This window comes from Chiloscyllium punctatum, chromosome 45 (genome assembly GCF_047496795.1).
Source record: "Chiloscyllium punctatum isolate Juve2018m chromosome 45, sChiPun1.3, whole genome shotgun sequence".
Classification (NCBI taxonomy): Eukaryota; Metazoa; Chordata; class Chondrichthyes; order Orectolobiformes; family Hemiscylliidae; genus Chiloscyllium; species Chiloscyllium punctatum.
Window position 1 is genome coordinate 62152550 of NC_092783.1, and position 16608 is coordinate 62169157.

Below are 16608 nucleotides of genomic sequence, written 5' to 3' on the forward strand. Positions count from 1 at the left end.
ATGTGGCGCCCACAACTGTACACAGTATTCTAAATGCGGCCAAACCAATGTCTTGTACAATTTTAACATGACCTGCCAGCTCAACTTTTCCCAAGGATCTTCCATTCATTGTATAATTCGCTCTAGAATTAGACTTACCTAAATGCATCATCTCATATTTGTCTGGATTGAAATCCATCTGCCACTTTTCTACCCAACTCTCCAGTCTATTTATTTTCCCCTGTATTCTTTGACAGCCCCTTATGCTCCACCAATCTTCATGTCATCTGCAAACTTGCTGATCATACCAACAGTGCCCTCTTCCAGATCATTTATGTATATTACAAACAACAGTGGCCCCAACACTGACCCCTGTGGAACACCACTGGTCACCTTTCTCCATTTTGAGAAACTTCCTTCAACTACTACTCTCTGTCTCCTGTTGCTCAACCAGTTCTTTATCCACCTAGCTAGAACACCCTGCACACCGTGTGACTGCACTTTCTCTATTAGTTTACCACGGGGAACCTTATCAAACATCTTACTAACGTCCATGTATATAACATCTACAGCCCTTCCTTTATCTATCAACGTGGTCACTTCCTCAAAGAACTCTATTAAATTGGTAAGGCATGATCTCCACCGCACAAAACCATGTTGCCTATCTCTGCTAAGCCCATTCTTTTCTAAATATAAATAGATCCTATCCCTCAGTACCTTCTCAGCAACTTTCCCACCACTGACGTCTGTAGTTACTCAGAATATCCCCACTACCCTTCTTGTACAGGGGGACAACATGAGCAACCCTCCAGTCCTCCGGCACCTCACCTGTATTTAAGGATGCCACAAAGATATCTGTCAGGGCCCCAGCTATTTCCTTTCTCGCCTCCCTCAGCAACCTGGGATAGATCGCATTCGGTCCTGGGGATTTGTCCACCTTAATAACCTCTAGTCTACCCAATACATCTTCCCTACTTATGCCAACGTGATCCAGACTAATCAAACTTCTATCTCTAATCTCAACATTCATCATGTTCCTCTCCTCAGTGAACAATGAGGAAGGTGAGAGAGAATTTTTTTCTCTCTCTTTGGATTCTATCCCCACCTAGCATTTATTCTTGCTCCCCTCCCCCACTCCAATTTCTGTATAAAAACCGTCCTTTTCCGAGTTACCATCATTCTGAGGAAGGATCACTGGATCTGAAACGTTAACTCTGATTTATCTCCACAGATTCTGTCAAGACCTGCTGAGATTTTCCAGCAATTTCTGTTTTAGACTGGTTGTACATTTGACTTTTTACAGTTGGTTAGTGTGGTGTATAATCATTGAAACATATTCATTAGAGGCTGCATATGTTCTTTAACAACAGAACAAATGTTTATTTTACAAAAGAGAGGCTTCAGTCAAGCAAAATGATAAATATAAACATGAAAAATTTTAACAAAAAGTGCCAAAATGATGTTTCAATGTGTTTCACAACTCCATCTATTTACAGATACTCAGTTCCACAAGTTATCACTCATATCCCCAACTCTTCAAGAGTTAACTTTTAAATCTTACATCTCTGATTCCTCCTAATTCCTTTCCCTTTGACTAAGGAGACTATTTTATGAATCATGTTTAAGTCTAAGGCATGAATCTTTCACAATGCTGACAGCATGGAGTTTTTTTTTCAGTTCTAACAACTTGAAAATTTCTATCCAAACTCCCCTGGCTTGGAAACTTCACAGACTAAGACAGCTCAGTAATGGATTACCCTGACCTGAAACTTAATTCTCTTGCTGGAAGAAATTGTTTTTTTCTCCTGAACTGAACACCTAATTCTTCTAAGATGAAATGAAAAGTTAAAACTAATGACATTTTGGTCTGTTGTAAACTCAGCAGTGTAAACATTCTGTCCATTAACACCACAGGAATTCTACCAGGTGCTTAACTGAAATCATGTGCTTTCTTCGAACTGACACACTGAGGTCACTGCTCGCCATGAGTTTCTGACTTGTTGCTTAAAAAAGAATTACTCTCACAGAACTGACCCACATCCATCTGCCTCCAGGTTAAAATCCAAATGCCAAAGTAAAAGATATAATACACCTTCCATCACAAAATGAAATGGATTAACAGAAGTTAATAGCATTGTTTCTGCAACATATTTTACTATCCTGTGATACCCAGTATAGCTCTTATTAGAAATGCAACAACTACCATTAGGTACAAAAGGCAGCAAAGGAAGATCCCACAGACAGCAAAGCGATCATGACCACGCTATCAATGTTTCTGATGTTGATTGAGAGACTAATTTTAGTTCCAGTGCCAGGAAAATGAACGGAATCTATTCCATCAGTTGGGACCACCTGAGACAGCATCTCTGACAGTGCAGCATTCCTTCAATGAAGCACAGTGAGTGTCAGGATGGGTTAAATGGCCCAGTCTCTGAAGTGGGACTTTAAACATGTAACCATGACTCAACAGCAGGGGAGATAGTTGTGGGAACTGGTAGTGTAAAAGCTGACTGCTGCATTTCCAAAATGATGGGAGTGACTGTACTTCAAAAGTGCTTTGTTGGCTGTGAAGCATTTTGGACAACTGAATGCAAATGCGAGTCTTTGCTTTAATCTCATATTCCCATGAAGTCACAAACATGGAGGGGGCAGAGAGAGGGTCCTCTCCAAGTGGATGTTTCTGGCACAATGTCATGAAACATGCTGGGTGCCAGAAAAGTGTAAGGAGATGACACTGAAGATCCTGACAGGTTTCTCTATGGGAGGATAGGCAACAGCAGAGCCAGGTCACTGCCACTCTCATCTCACTATCATCAGTCAAGTCCAAACTGGGGGAGGGGATTTCATAAAACAGTATAGCACAGGAATGGTCTCTTCAGCCCACCATGTCTGTGCCAACCTTAGTGCCATTCTAAACTAATCCAATCTCCCTGCACATGCTCCCTCTCATTCTATTCCCCTGCCTATTCATGTAGGAGAAAGTGAGGACTGCAGATGGTGGAGTTGAGAGCGTGGTGCTGGAAATGCACAGCAGGTCAGGCAGCATCCGAGGAGCAGGAGAATCGACGTTTCAGACAAAAGCCCTTCATCAGGAATGAGGCTTGTGGGCCGGGGGGCTGAGAGATAAATGGGAAGGGGGTTGGGCTGGAGTGAAGATAGCTGAGTGTGCGATAGGTAGATGAAGGTGGGGAAAAAGGGGACAGGTCAGAGAGGAGGGTGGAGCAGATTGATGAGAAAAATGATGGACAGATCAAGAGAGTAGTGCCCAGTTGGAGGTTTGGGACTGCGATAATGTGGGGTGAGGGGAAATGAGGAAACTAGTGAAATCCCCATTAATCCCATGGGGTTGCATAGTCCCAAGGTGAAAGATGAGGCATTCTTCCTCCAGGCGTTGGGTGGTAAGGGTTTGATAGAGGAGGCCCAGGACTTTGACGGAGTGGGAGGGGGAGTGGGAGTGTTCAGCCATGGGGCAGTGGGTTGGTTGATGTGGGTCTCCCAGAGATGTTCTCTGAAACAATCCACAAGTTGGCGTCCTGTCTCCCTAATGTCGAGGAGACCATATCTAGAGCAATGGGTACAGTAAATGACATTTGTGGAAGTACAGGTAAATTTCTGTCGGATGTGGATGGATCCTTTGGGGCCTTGGATGGAGGTGAGGGGGGGAGGTGTGGGTGCAGGCTTTACACTTCTTGCAGTGGCAGGGGAAGGTGCCAGGAGTGGGGTGTGGACTGGGGAGGGTGGGGGCCTAGATCTGATGTGGGAGTCATGGAGGGAATGGTCTCTCAAGAATACTGATAGGGCTGGGGAGAGAAATATGTTCCTGATGGTGGAGTCTGTGTATAGGTTTCTTCCTCCGTTTCTTCCTCTCCCACCATCCCAACCAGTATCCAACCATCGACACCCTCATCTGCTTGACTGAACTCGTCCTCACCCTTCACAACTTCTCCTTCCAATCCTGCCACTTGCTCCAAACCAAAGGGGTAGCCATGGGCACCCACATGGCATCCAGCTTTGCCTGCCTGTTTGTTGGGTATATGGAACAGTCCACCTTCTGCAGCTACATTGGCACCATTCCTCACCTTTTCCCCTGCTTCATCAATGACTGTATCGGTACTACCTCATTCTCCCACAAGGTGCTTGAACAGTTCATCAACTTCACTAACACCTTTCACCCCAACTTCAAATTCACCTGGACCATCTTGGACATCTTTGTCCCCTTCCTCTCCATCACCACCTCCAGCAACTGACCAATCACAGACATCTATTACAAACCCATGGACTCCCACAGCTACCTGGACTACACCTCCTCCTAACCTGCCTCCTGTAAAAACACCATCCCTTATTCCCAATTCTTCCGCCTCTGCCGCATCTGTTCCCAGGATGACCAATTCCACCTCAGACAGTCCTAGATAGCTTCCTTTTTCCAAGATCACAAGTTCCCCTCTCACATGGTCGATGATGCCCTCCAACTCATCTCCTTCACTTCTTACACCTTCGCCCTCAAACCCAAACCCTCCAATCGCAACAAGGACAGAATTCCTTGGTCTTCTCCATCCACCCCACTAACCTCCATATACATCACATCATCCTCCACCACTTCTGTCACCTACAAACAGATACTACCAGGCATATATTTCCATCCCCACCCCCACAAGTGTTCCAGACAGACCATTCCCTCCATGACTCCGTCGTCAGATACACACCTCCACCCTCCCCAGCCCACACCCAACTCCCAGCACATTCCCCTGCTACCACAAGAAGTACAAAATCTGCACCCACACCTCCCCCCCTCACCTCTGTCCCAAGGCCCCATGGGATCTTTCCACATCTGACAGAAATTTACCTGTACCTCCACCAATGTCATCTACTGTATCCGTTGCTCCCGATGTGGTCTCCTCTACATCGGGGAAACAGGACGCCAACTTGCAGGTTGTTTCAGAGAACATCTCTGGGAGACCCATACCATCCAACCCACTGCCCCGTGGCTGAACACTTCAACTCCCCCTCCCACTCTGGCAAGAACATGCAAGTCCTGGAACTTCTCCATTGCCAAACCCTTACCACCTGATGCCTGGAAGAAGAACACTCATCTTCCCCCTTGGGACCCTGCAACCACATGGGATCAGTGTAGTTTTCCTCATTTCCCCTCCCCCCACATTATCCCAGTCCCAAGCCTCCAACTCAGCACTGCCCTCTTGACCTGTCTATCGTTTTTCCCATCTATCTGCTCCACCCATCTCTCCGATCTATCACCTTCTTCCCCGCCTTCATCTACCTATCTCATTCTCAGTTACCTTACCCCAAACCCCACACCCCTCCCATTTATCTGGCCCACAAGCCTCATTCCTGATGAAGGGCTTATGTCCGAAAACTTCGATTCTCCTGATCCTTGGATGCTGCCTGACCTTTTCAGCACCACACCCTCGACTCTGCCTATTCACGTGTCTGTCTAAATGCCCCTTAAATGTTGCTATTGTATCTGCTTCTACCACCTTCCCCTGACAGCACATTCCAGGCACCTATCACCCTCTGTGCAAAAATGTTGCCTCACACATCTCCTTTACACTGTCCCCCTCTCACCTTAAACCTATGCCCCCTAGTATTTGACATAACCACCATGGGAAAGAGTTCCTGTTAGCATTAAGCCATTCACAATGCCAAGGACATATTAACAGATAATACCTCTCTTAAGGGGTAATGTATTATTAGAACTGGGACTGAGTTACTCTAATATTTTTTATATTGTTCACACAATCTGTTATTAAAGACCCTTTGTCATTAACGTGACACCCCATCCGATTTTCCAGGGGAGTGTAAAATATTTTGTGGCACACTTAAAAGATGAGCAGTGACCTACCCAATCTCTAAGCTCAAACAGCTGGCCATTAATTTAATTCCTCATCTCGACTTTGGCTGTGCACAGTTGCTACATTTGCAAATAAAACTACAATAACAACATTTCTAAAGTTAAGAATCACACAACACCATTTTATAGTCTAACAAGTTTATTTGGAAGCACTAGCTTTCGAAATGCTGCTTCTTCATCAGGTGGTTGTGGAGCAGAATCATAAGACACAGAATTTATAGCACATTTCTAAAGTCCTTCAATGTCCGTAAAGCACTTTGGGTCATCCTGAGGTTGTGAGGGCACTATGTAAATGCAATCAGTTTCTTTCTCTCTCTGTTTTATTGTTGAGCTTTGATAATAAGGTACTAGGTGAGATGGAGAGTTTTGTTTCCATAGTCCCCATCCCCAATTATAATGAAAATTATAACCATTTCTCTTCAGATCTCAGCAGCACGTCAGTACTAAATGAACTAAAAGTTTGCAATTAGAGAGTAGCAGATGGCTGTCTCTTGATAATGATTGTCTGAAACATATCAGACCAATCCGAGGCTCAAAACCATGCCCTGAACGTGGTAATTATATAATGAAATAGATAAAGTGATAGGTTAATGAGAATTTCATATTGGAGACCTAATTGTCAAAGCACAAGTTTGTAATACACTTTTCACATCCTCCGAAGTATTTTACAGACAGTGGAATGCTTTAACTTAGGAAATGTGGCAATCATTGATGGCTCAACAAATTTCCAATCTTCTAATGGCCACCCTAATCAGATCTGCTTAAGGAATAAATATTAACCAGAATACCAATGATAAAACTCCCATTATTCCTTTGGAAAGGACAGACAGGACCTCCACTTAATTCCTCAGTTGAAAGACTGAACCTCTAACGGTGTAGTATTCTCTGAAGAAGGGTCACTAGAGCTGAAACGTTGACTCTGTTTTCTCTCCACAGATACTGGCAGACCTGCTGAGTTTCTCCAGCAATTTCTGTTTTTACATGTAGATTCTGTCAGTACCCCACTGGAAGTGTCAGCCTAGGTTGAATGATTATGGTCGGATTCAGGATTGAGAGATCTAATAACAGAGGCATGGCCAGCTCTTGGTATTACAAAGGAGTGCGGATTAGAGTAGTGAGGACTGCAGGTGTTGGAAACCAGAGTCTAGATTAGAGTGGTGCTGGAAAAGCACAGCAGGTCAGGCAGCATCTGAGGAGCAGGAAATTTCGGGCAAAAGCTCTTCATCAGGATTCCTGATGAAGGGCTTTTGCCCGAAACATTAATTCTCCTGCTCCTTGGATTCTGCCTGACCTACTGTGCTTTTCCAGCACCACTCTAATCCAGACTCTGGTTTCCAGCATCTGCAGCCCTCACTTTTGCCTATTACAAAAGAGTGTGGTGACTTTAGTCAGGTCAGAGTTTAATTGTGTGCCTGCTTAGTTCTATGAGATAGTTGTTTCTTAACAATGTTGAAGAACTAGTCACAATGACATTCACTTTGTAAATACTACCATGTAACTAGGCAGTCAAATTGTGTAATGATATCTGTCTGTCTAGCCCAATCAGTACAGCATGGGAATCTTATTCCATCCCACTGCTGTACGTTCAAGCCCCATGCTTGCCAATGAATCATTTCCACTGGTGAAAAGAATGAGATTTGAAGTAATTGGCAAAAGCATTATGAGAAAGTACTTGTTCCACAGCTCTCAGTTAGGTTTTGGAATGCACGTTGAGTGTGGCACAGACACATTCAAAAGGTGTCGAGAGTGTGGTGCTGGAAAAGCACAGCAGGTCAGGCAGTGTCCAAGGAGCAGGAGCAGGGCCTGATGAAGGGCTTATGGCCGAAATGTCGATTCTCCTCCTCCTCCTCGGATGTTGCTTGACCTGCTGTGCTTTTCCAGCAACACACGTTTGACTCTGATCTCCAGCATCTGCAGTCCTCACTTTCTGCTAGCACATTCAAAGGGAGTCAGACTATTATTTGGAAAGGAGCAATGTAGAGTGAGAAGGCAGAAGGATAGCACTCAGTGAAAAGCTCATCCAGAGAGCTGGTGCAGATCCAATGGCCTGAAAGGCCTCATTCTGTGTTTAATAGTGCTAAGATGTTTATGACAAAAAGGAGAGCCAGTGATACTCTCACAAGAATCACTCACTGAAACAGAATGAAAAAGTGAAAAACCCTTGCATTTGCATTGTGCTTCTTGCAACCTTACGATGCCCAGAAATGTCCTATACAGGAACAGACTTTGGCCATTCATTCTCTCATTTCGATAAGATCATGACTATCTAATTTCTCCACATTCCCACTTACCTTCCAATAAAAAAAGACTCTTCCATACCAAAAATCTACTCACCTCTGCCTTAAAAATATCCAAAGTCAGAAGTCCCACGACACTAGGTTTATTTAAAATCTGAGCTTTCATAGAATCCCGAGAGTGTGGAAGCAGGCCATTCGGCTCTTTGAGTCCAGACCAATCCACAGAGAGCACCCCACCCAGACTCACCCTCCTACCCTACCCCTGTAATTCATCTAACCAGCACATCTTTGGACTGTGGGAGAAAACCCACGCAGATACAGGGAGAACGTGCATATTCCACACAAACAATTGCCCAAGATTGGAATCAAACCCAGGACTCTGGCTGTGAGGCAGCAGTGCTAACTACCGAGTCACCGTGCCACCCCTTCATCAGGTGAAGTGGAGGGAAGCACATAGGCACAGAATATATGACTGTGAACGGTTAAGTACAAATGGTATCAGTGGAGTGGCAACAGGCTGAACAGGCAACAGTCTCTGCAGGTGATCAAAAGTATCAGACAATGTGAGTAAAGTATCTACAGCTGAACAACAAGTGAAGGGATGACTATGAACTAATTGATTCAGGCAGAAAGATAATTACAAAAAGTCAAAAATCAGATGGTGCTAGAGACAGACCAAATGGCTGGAATAACATGAGTTATTCAAAGATTCTACTCCAACTGTCTTTCAGGAAGAGAATGCCAAAGAGTTGTGACCCTCTGAGAGAACAAGACATTATCCTTGTCTCTGTCTGAAAGGAGACATCCCCTATTTTAATTCTCCCACAAGAGAAAAGATCCTCTTCACATCCATGTGGTCAAGTCCTTTCAGGACTTTACATGTTTCAAACAAGTTATTTTTCCAAACTCCAGTGGGCTCAAGCCTTTTGTCATAAAACAAACCCCATATTCCAAGTGTGTGGTAAATCTTTTCTGAACTGTCTCCAACAGATTTACAGCCTTCCTAAAAGAAAGAGATCAATACTGTTCACAGAATTAAGAGTCTAATGATGACCATGAAACTATTGTCTAGTGTCAGAAAACCCCATCTGATTCACTAATATCCTTCACTAGTTTAGCCTACATGTGACTCCAGACTCACATTTACCTCTTAATAATAAAAATAAATAAATAAATAAACAAATAAATAATAGAGGCTAGCCTACCCAGTGCCACCCTCGACCCTGTGAGTGAATAACAGAAAATAGTACCAAAGACTTATGCCCCAGAATTGGCTTCTTTCCTAGCCAGGCTATTCCAAGTTACAATACTGGTATCTACCTGACAGTGTGGAAAATTGTCGAGGCATTTCCTGTACAGAAAAAGTAGGTCAGATTCTATCCAGCCAATTACAGCTCCATCAGTCTACTCTCAATCATCAGTAAAGTGATGGAAGGTGTCAGTAACTGTGCTATCAAGCAGCACCTGCTCAGCAATAACTTGCTCAGCGACACCCAGTTTGGGTTCCACCAGGGCCACTCAGCTCCTGACCTCATTACAGCCTTGGTTCAAACTTGGACAAAAGAGCTGAATTCCAGAGGGGAGGGGAGAGCAAAAGACTTTGACATCAAGGCTGCATTTGACCAAGGGAAGGGTAATAAATGCTGGCCCAGCCAGTGATGACCAAATCCCATGAGTGAATAAACAAACCCCCACAGTAATGGGTTTTACACTAAATGGAACAGCAGGAATAAGAGGAGACCAGTTCGCTCTTCAGCCTTGTCCATATTTCAGACTGGTTATTGTTTATGTGTCCTGGAACTCTAAAGAAGCATTGTTTCAATGCACACATGCAGGGAAATGCAGAACACCAATGGAATAGATGATCAGTGCTTCAGTGATCTTGGTACAGATGCTCTTGGACTTCTAGATGTTTACAGCATAGAAGGAGGCCATTCAGCCCACCATGTCCATGACTGTCAGCAAAGATCTGAACTACACGAATCCCATTTTATGACCCATGGCCCTGGAGGCTATGGCAATGCAAGTGAACATCTAAATACTGTTTAAATGTTACGTAGCTTCTGATTCAACTACCTTTTCAGACAGTGAGTTCCAGATCTCCATTACTCTCTGGCTGAAAAACGTTCTCCTCAACTGTCCTCTTAGCATTCTGTGTCTTACCTTAAATCTATGCCCCCCTGGTTACTGTCCATCTACTACTGGAAAAAAAGTGCCTTCCTATCCAATCCATCAATGCCCCTCACAATCTTTTACACCTCTGTCAGATTCTCACTCAATCTTTGCTGGTCTAAGGAAAACAACTCCAGCCCATCCAATCTTTCCTCACAGTTCAGACCCCTCCATCCGGGCAGCATTCTGGTCAATCTCCTCTGAACCATCTGTCGTGCAATGTTATCCTTCATATAATTGTAGTGAGTGCAAGGAGGTCAACCAGGTGGACTTCATAGAATATGGGTTCCCTGATCAGACCTGGTCCAAACAGGGAGCCCTGGCTGATAGAAATGAACAGCAGTGTCAGACAGCCTGTTCACTCTGAGAGTTGGCTCAGAGGGAGCTGGATCAGTGTCAAGGACTCTCCATGTCTAAATAAAGGGTGACTTGGTGGTGGGATACTGGTCCCTGTGAAGTTATTTCAGTGGCAACAAGAGATAAACACACTCCTGAAGACGTTCACTCACAACGGTTGTTTTGAGTTGGGGTAAGCATTTCTGGCATCATGCCTTTATTTGGGAAGCTCGACACATTCAATCCTACTGTCAAAGACCGGGCCCAGAATATGGAAAGAATAGGTTATTTTTCCCAGGCAAATGATATTGGGGCAGATGAAAATCACAAGTAATTCTCCTGACAGCTTGTGGAGCTGCAGCTTTTTAGGTTATTGGCAGCCTGACTTTCCTTGAGGCACCAGATACTAAAACATTTCAAGAGTTGATGGATTTACTTAAGAAATATTATTACCCTAAGACTCCTCTAATTCTGAGATGCTATCAGTTTTACTCAGCAATTTGACAATTTGGGCGGCACGGTGGCACAGTAGTTAGCACTGCTGCCTCACAGCGCCGGAGACCTGGGTTCAATTCCCGCCTCAGGCGACTGACTGTGTGGAGTTTGCACGTTCTCCCCGTGTCTGTGTGGGTTTCCTCCGGGTGCTCCGGTTTCCTCCCACAGTCCAAAGATGTGCAGGTCAGGTGAATTGGCCATGCTAAATTGTCAGTAGTGTTAGGTAAGGGGTAGATGTAGATGTAGGGGTATGGGTGGGTTACGCTTCGGCGGGGCGGTGTGGACTTGTTGGGCCGAAGGGCCTGTTTCCACACTGTAAGTAATCTAATCTAATCTAAAAAAACCCGGGGAATCCATATTGGGACTTTTGACCAGGTGAAGACGACTGGCAAAGGCATTTGACTTTGGTCTAACCCTAAAATAGATGTGAGAGACTGTTTGGTATGTAGGATTAATGATGCAACCATACAAAAGCACCTATTAGCTGATACCCAATTGGACTTCAAACAGGCATGATAACTGGCTTCATCATTGGAAAATGCAAGAAGTGAAACATATGAGTTGCAGGATACTCTGATGAAAGTAGACACTCTCACCAGTCTGACTGAGCTTGGGGAACACCAGTGCAGGGAATTGCATAGCCTCACTCTTGCTAGCCCACAGCAAAACCCCAAAACAAAGCCAAGCCTCGGCCGAAAGGTTAACATTTTTTTCAGGATCCGAAATAGCTAGCCATTATAGTGGATGTCAGTATGTGGACTGAGGGCAGTAAAGAGTTCCACCAGATCTAAATTGAATAATATGATTCATAGATCGGTAAAAAGGAGAATGCACACCCTGGAAATATCTGGTTTGGAACAGTTAAATTGCTTAGCAACATCCAAATCAAAACCAATCAAAACAAGTGTCTGTCTAAATGGTCACCCAATTTTAATGGAGGTTGATATCAGTACGGCCATTTCAGTGATTGCAGAACAACTCTTCAAAAAATTTGCATGGGACTCCAGCCCATAAGTTTGTGTAAGGCCTCAGCTAGACTGAGAACTTACACCAGGGAACCTTTACAGATTAAGGGTACAACTTTGGTTCCTGTCTCCTACGAGAAGCAGCCAGTTCGGTCACCACTGATTATAGTAAAAGGTTCAGACACAAGCTTGATGGGGCAAAATTGATGGAGAAAGATTCACCTAGATTGGTTCGGCAATTTTTGATTAGAAAATGTCTGTGTGAATGAAGTCTTAATTAAATATCCAGAGTTTTTCAAGAAGATCTAGAGATTATCAAAGGTTGAGAGTGTGGTGCTAAAAAAGCACAGCAGGTCAGGCAGTATCCGAGGAGCCAGGGAATCGATGTTTCAGGCATGAGCCCATTTCCTGATGAAAGGCTCATGCCCAAAATGTCGATTCTCCTGCTCCTCAGATGCTGCCTGACTGCTGTGCTTTTCCAGCACCACACTCTTGATTCTGATCTTCAGCATCTGCAGTCTTCACTTTCTCCTCCCAGATTATCATGACCACCTTGCATGTTGTCCAAGAAGCAATTCCATGATTCTGCAAGACCTGCCCAGTGCAATTTACCTTATGGCCAAAAGGTCGGCATGGACCAGTTTGGGCCAAAGGGCCTGTCTCTATGCTGTAGGACCCGATGTCTCTAGAGGCAGAAATCAAAAGATTAGAAAGTGAAGGAATCATCAAACTAGTCCAGTTTGTGGAATGGGCAGCACCAGTCATACTGATTGTGAAACCCAATGGGTCAGTTTGCCTTTGTGGTGATTTTAAACAAATGGTAAACTGATTTTTGCAGGTGAATAAATCCCCAATCCCTTGCTTAGAGGATTTATATGCAAAACTGGCAGGGAGGAGCTGTCCTTCATGAAACTGGACGTGAGCCATGCATACTTGCAATTGCGGTCAGATGAGGATTCCCAGAAGTATGTTATAATTAATACACATAAGGGTTTGCACCAATATACAAGACTGTCTTTTGGATTATCATCAGCCTGAATATTTTTTTCCAGTGAACGAAGAAAACATTTTACAAGGTCTGCCCCAGGTCACCGTTTATCTAGATCATGTGGTAACAATCAGAGAACTTGGACATAGTCCTTAAACATTTCTCAAAGGCCGACCTATGGCCTAAGAAGCAAAAGCTGTGTGTTCCAGGCACCCCAAGCAACCTACTTGGGCTACAGAGTTCACAAGATTGAATCACAACCATTGGAAATTAAAGCGAGTGCAATCAATGGTGCCCCTACTCCCACCTCTGTACTGGAACTTAGGTCTTTCTTTGGGCTGGTAAACAATTATGGAAAGTTCATATATAACCTGGCTTCCATCCTGCAACTTTGCATCAACTCTTAAAAAAGGGTCAGCCTTGAAAATTGTTGCATTGCCAAGTCAAAGCCTTCAGAGAAGTGAAGAAGTAGCTATCATCCGCTAGGTGTTAGCGTTAAATGATCCCAAATGAGACCCGGTATTGACATGCGATGCCAATAAGGACATTGAATAGTCATTGGATAGACATATGGATGAAAATGGAATACTGTAGTGTAGATGGGCTTCAGATTGGTTCCTCAGGTCGGTGCAGCATCAAGAGCTGAAGAACCTGTACTATTCTATGTTCAATCTCTGGCTTAAATTGGCACCCTTCCAAGACGATGCCCTCTGGTCATAGACGCTCCCATGAAGGGAAATATTCTCTTTGGCATTTCCCATTTAAGAATACTATACACTTTAATGAGATCACCTCTCACTTTTTAAGAGTATAGTCCCAGGTGTGATCTTATGAAAGTCCTTTAGATATTTCATAACCTATTCAGAAAGACATTATGACAAGCCTCTGGAGCAGGTGGGACTTGAACCGAGTCTCCTGCCTCAGAGGTAAGGACACTACCAGTGTGACCCAAGAACCTCCACTCTCAAGGCTCTGCTTAACTGCAAGCTGCATGCTCCAGGTCTGAACTGCTCTTTGATGAGCTGTCACCTGCGAGCGTGGCCTTGGCCTTTAAGAAGGCGGGTGCTCTGCGAATGATTGACGTCGATCCCAGCCAACCACCATCCAAGTGTGGGATCAAACCCCCATTGGGCGGGCCCGCAACTTTGATTGGCGTCGATGCTACGCAATGGGAGGTCCGAGGCCGGCCAATGGCGACGGGGCGGAGGCGGGACTCGGTTCGGGCACCCCGTGGGCGGGGCCGGGACAGGGGCAGGCCGCGGTGAATGGGAGCTTTGTGCCAGCGGTAGCCGCGGCGGATCCGAGGGTCTTTGGGCATCGGCGGAGAGCGGGAGGCGTCAGTGCGGGGAGCCGCGGTGTTATACGGCGGGGGGTGGGCGGGCAGGGTATGTGTAGGGGCCGGGGGCGGGGGGTTGTTGTGTTTTTTGTCGGTGGGGGATTCTAAGATGGCGGTGGCGGGGCCTCGGCTCGCTCCCTGGTTACTCGCGGCCGCTCTCCTCCTGGCAGCAGCAGCAACAACAGCAGAAGCAGCTTCTTCCTCGGCTTGTCCCCCGCAATGCTTCTGCGACGACGGCCTGGTGGATTGCAGCAGGCGGCGGGCGGCGGCGATTCCCCAACAGCTTCCAGTCTGGGTCAAGCAACTGTGAGTGTCGGGCGGGCGGGCGGGCGTGAAACTGCAATCAGGGGCGCGGGAGGGCCCGGCACACACCGCAGAGAGTATCAATGTATCAGCCTGAGCCCAGAGCAGGACAGGCACTTACACCCTCAGTAACTATTGCACCCTCAGTAACTATTGCACCCTCAGTAATTACTACTGAACATCCCCATTTACAAAAAAATAAATAATTGCTGGAGATCACAGCAGCTAGGGAGAGAGAGAGAGCGTTGAGTGCAGATTCCAGCATCTGCATTGATTGTTCCTACATCCCCAATAAAAACCTCCATTTGCAAACTTCATCAAAACGCTCGGCCTTCCTCTCCTAAGGTGTCAGTTTTGACCTTTCTCGCCAGATAGGGCTGGAGTGGAAGGTCATTAACGCCCCCCCAACTCTGTCTCACCACAGACGCTGCTTGACCCCCCCCAAGCACTTTCTCTCCATTACCCATTTCCAGAAGCTGCACTGGTTTGCTGCTTGTTATTTTGCAAGCTTTGTACGGTTTCCAGTGTTTAAGGGGAGTGGTGTGCCTCTGAGGAGATGCAAGATATCACCCAGAATGACCTGGCATTCCACCCTTCCCCCCCCCCCCCCCCCCCGAAGCCCTGACATTTCCCTCTTTCCCCCGCCCCCCCCTCCAGAAACCATGACATTCCCCCCCCCCCCCCCAGAAACCCTGACATTTCCCTCCCCCAACCCCCAGAGGTCCTGACATTCCCCTCCACCTTCCCAGAATGATCTGATGTCACCCCATACCCCTAGAATTATCTGATGTGTAACCCCCCCCCCCCCCCCCGCATTCCCCAGAATGATCTGGCTTTCCCCCTCATCCCCAGACTGGTCTGATATTCTTCTCCTCCCCCAGAATGATTAACAGCTCTTGTGATAAAAATAGAATTTGCAACCCCACTCCTCTAACCAGCAAGCTAGTGGCTGTGTTCATTTAGATTTGTAACTGAAATGTTTAACACTTTGTGACACAAAACATTGAACTTCCAGGTAGCCTCCCCATAATGAAAATTACATTTCCATTATTCAACCCCCCTCAGAACTGCTTGCCATCAAAAATAAATCCTATTTATTTCCCAGTTGCAGTTTCTGCAGTGAATCAAATCCATCCGAGCCAGCAGCTGTCATGATGCATATCAGCCCTAGTAAAATTTTATGATCTGGCTGACTCCCCTGATGGTGATTTGATCTCCCAATGCCGGCTGTGTATGAGCACATCCTGATACTTTCCCAGCCCCTTGTCACTGTTAAGTTGCAGTTTGGTCCTTGAGGGTATAGTAAATGGATTCTAATTGTTATGAGTTGGAGTGGATTGCTTAAGAGGGTAGTGGAAGCAGATTTAATAGAAACTGATTTAATAGTAACTTTAAAAAGGGAATTGGATAAATACTTGAAGGGATGAAATTGTAGAGGAGTGAGACTAATTGGTTAGTCCTTTCAAAGATCCTTTAATTCTCTAATGTACCAAGTTTGTTCTGATCAGTTTGTGTAGGTTTCTGTAAGACAGCATTCCTCTCCATAATGTTGGGGAATTTAATTATGGTACATGACAAATTGCCTTCCTACACTTTAAGGCTCTGTGATTAGTTGTGGAGTGGGTACAAATTCGTCTTTATTGTTAACTGCTTTTTTCTGAGTGTTTCATATCTTGACCTTATGTTGAAGTACATTCACTGTTAACATGTAGAAAAATGTGGTAACCAAATTGTTCACAAATAAGAATAGGCTATTCTTTTCTTTGCAGAGATCAACTTTGCCCAGAGTTTCTTATTAAAATACTCATAGTATTCAGAATAACTAGTTTACTGATGAATGTTGGTTTTTGTTTGACACATTGGAAGTTTTAACCCCAAGTAAGAGTCTCGAAAGGGAAACTGGATTGTGGTGTGGATTAATCTCATTTGAT

At 45.1% G+C, this 16608-nt stretch overlaps 1 protein-coding gene across 2 annotated transcripts in view; it reads left to right on the top strand.

Annotated features, from left to right (window-relative positions):
• The first annotated feature begins 14465 nt into the window (after positions 1 to 14465).
• Positions 14466 to 16608, top strand: part of lrig2 (leucine-rich repeats and immunoglobulin-like domains 2) — a 71646-nt gene continuing 69503 nt past the window's right edge. For both annotated transcript variants that reach the window (XM_072563909.1, XM_072563910.1), the window contains exon 1: positions 14466 to 14680. In XM_072563909.1, the coding sequence (XP_072420010.1) occupies positions 14484 to 14680 (197 nt within the window). In that variant the 5' untranslated portion in view covers positions 14466 to 14483. The remainder of the gene's footprint in view (positions 14681 to 16608) is intronic.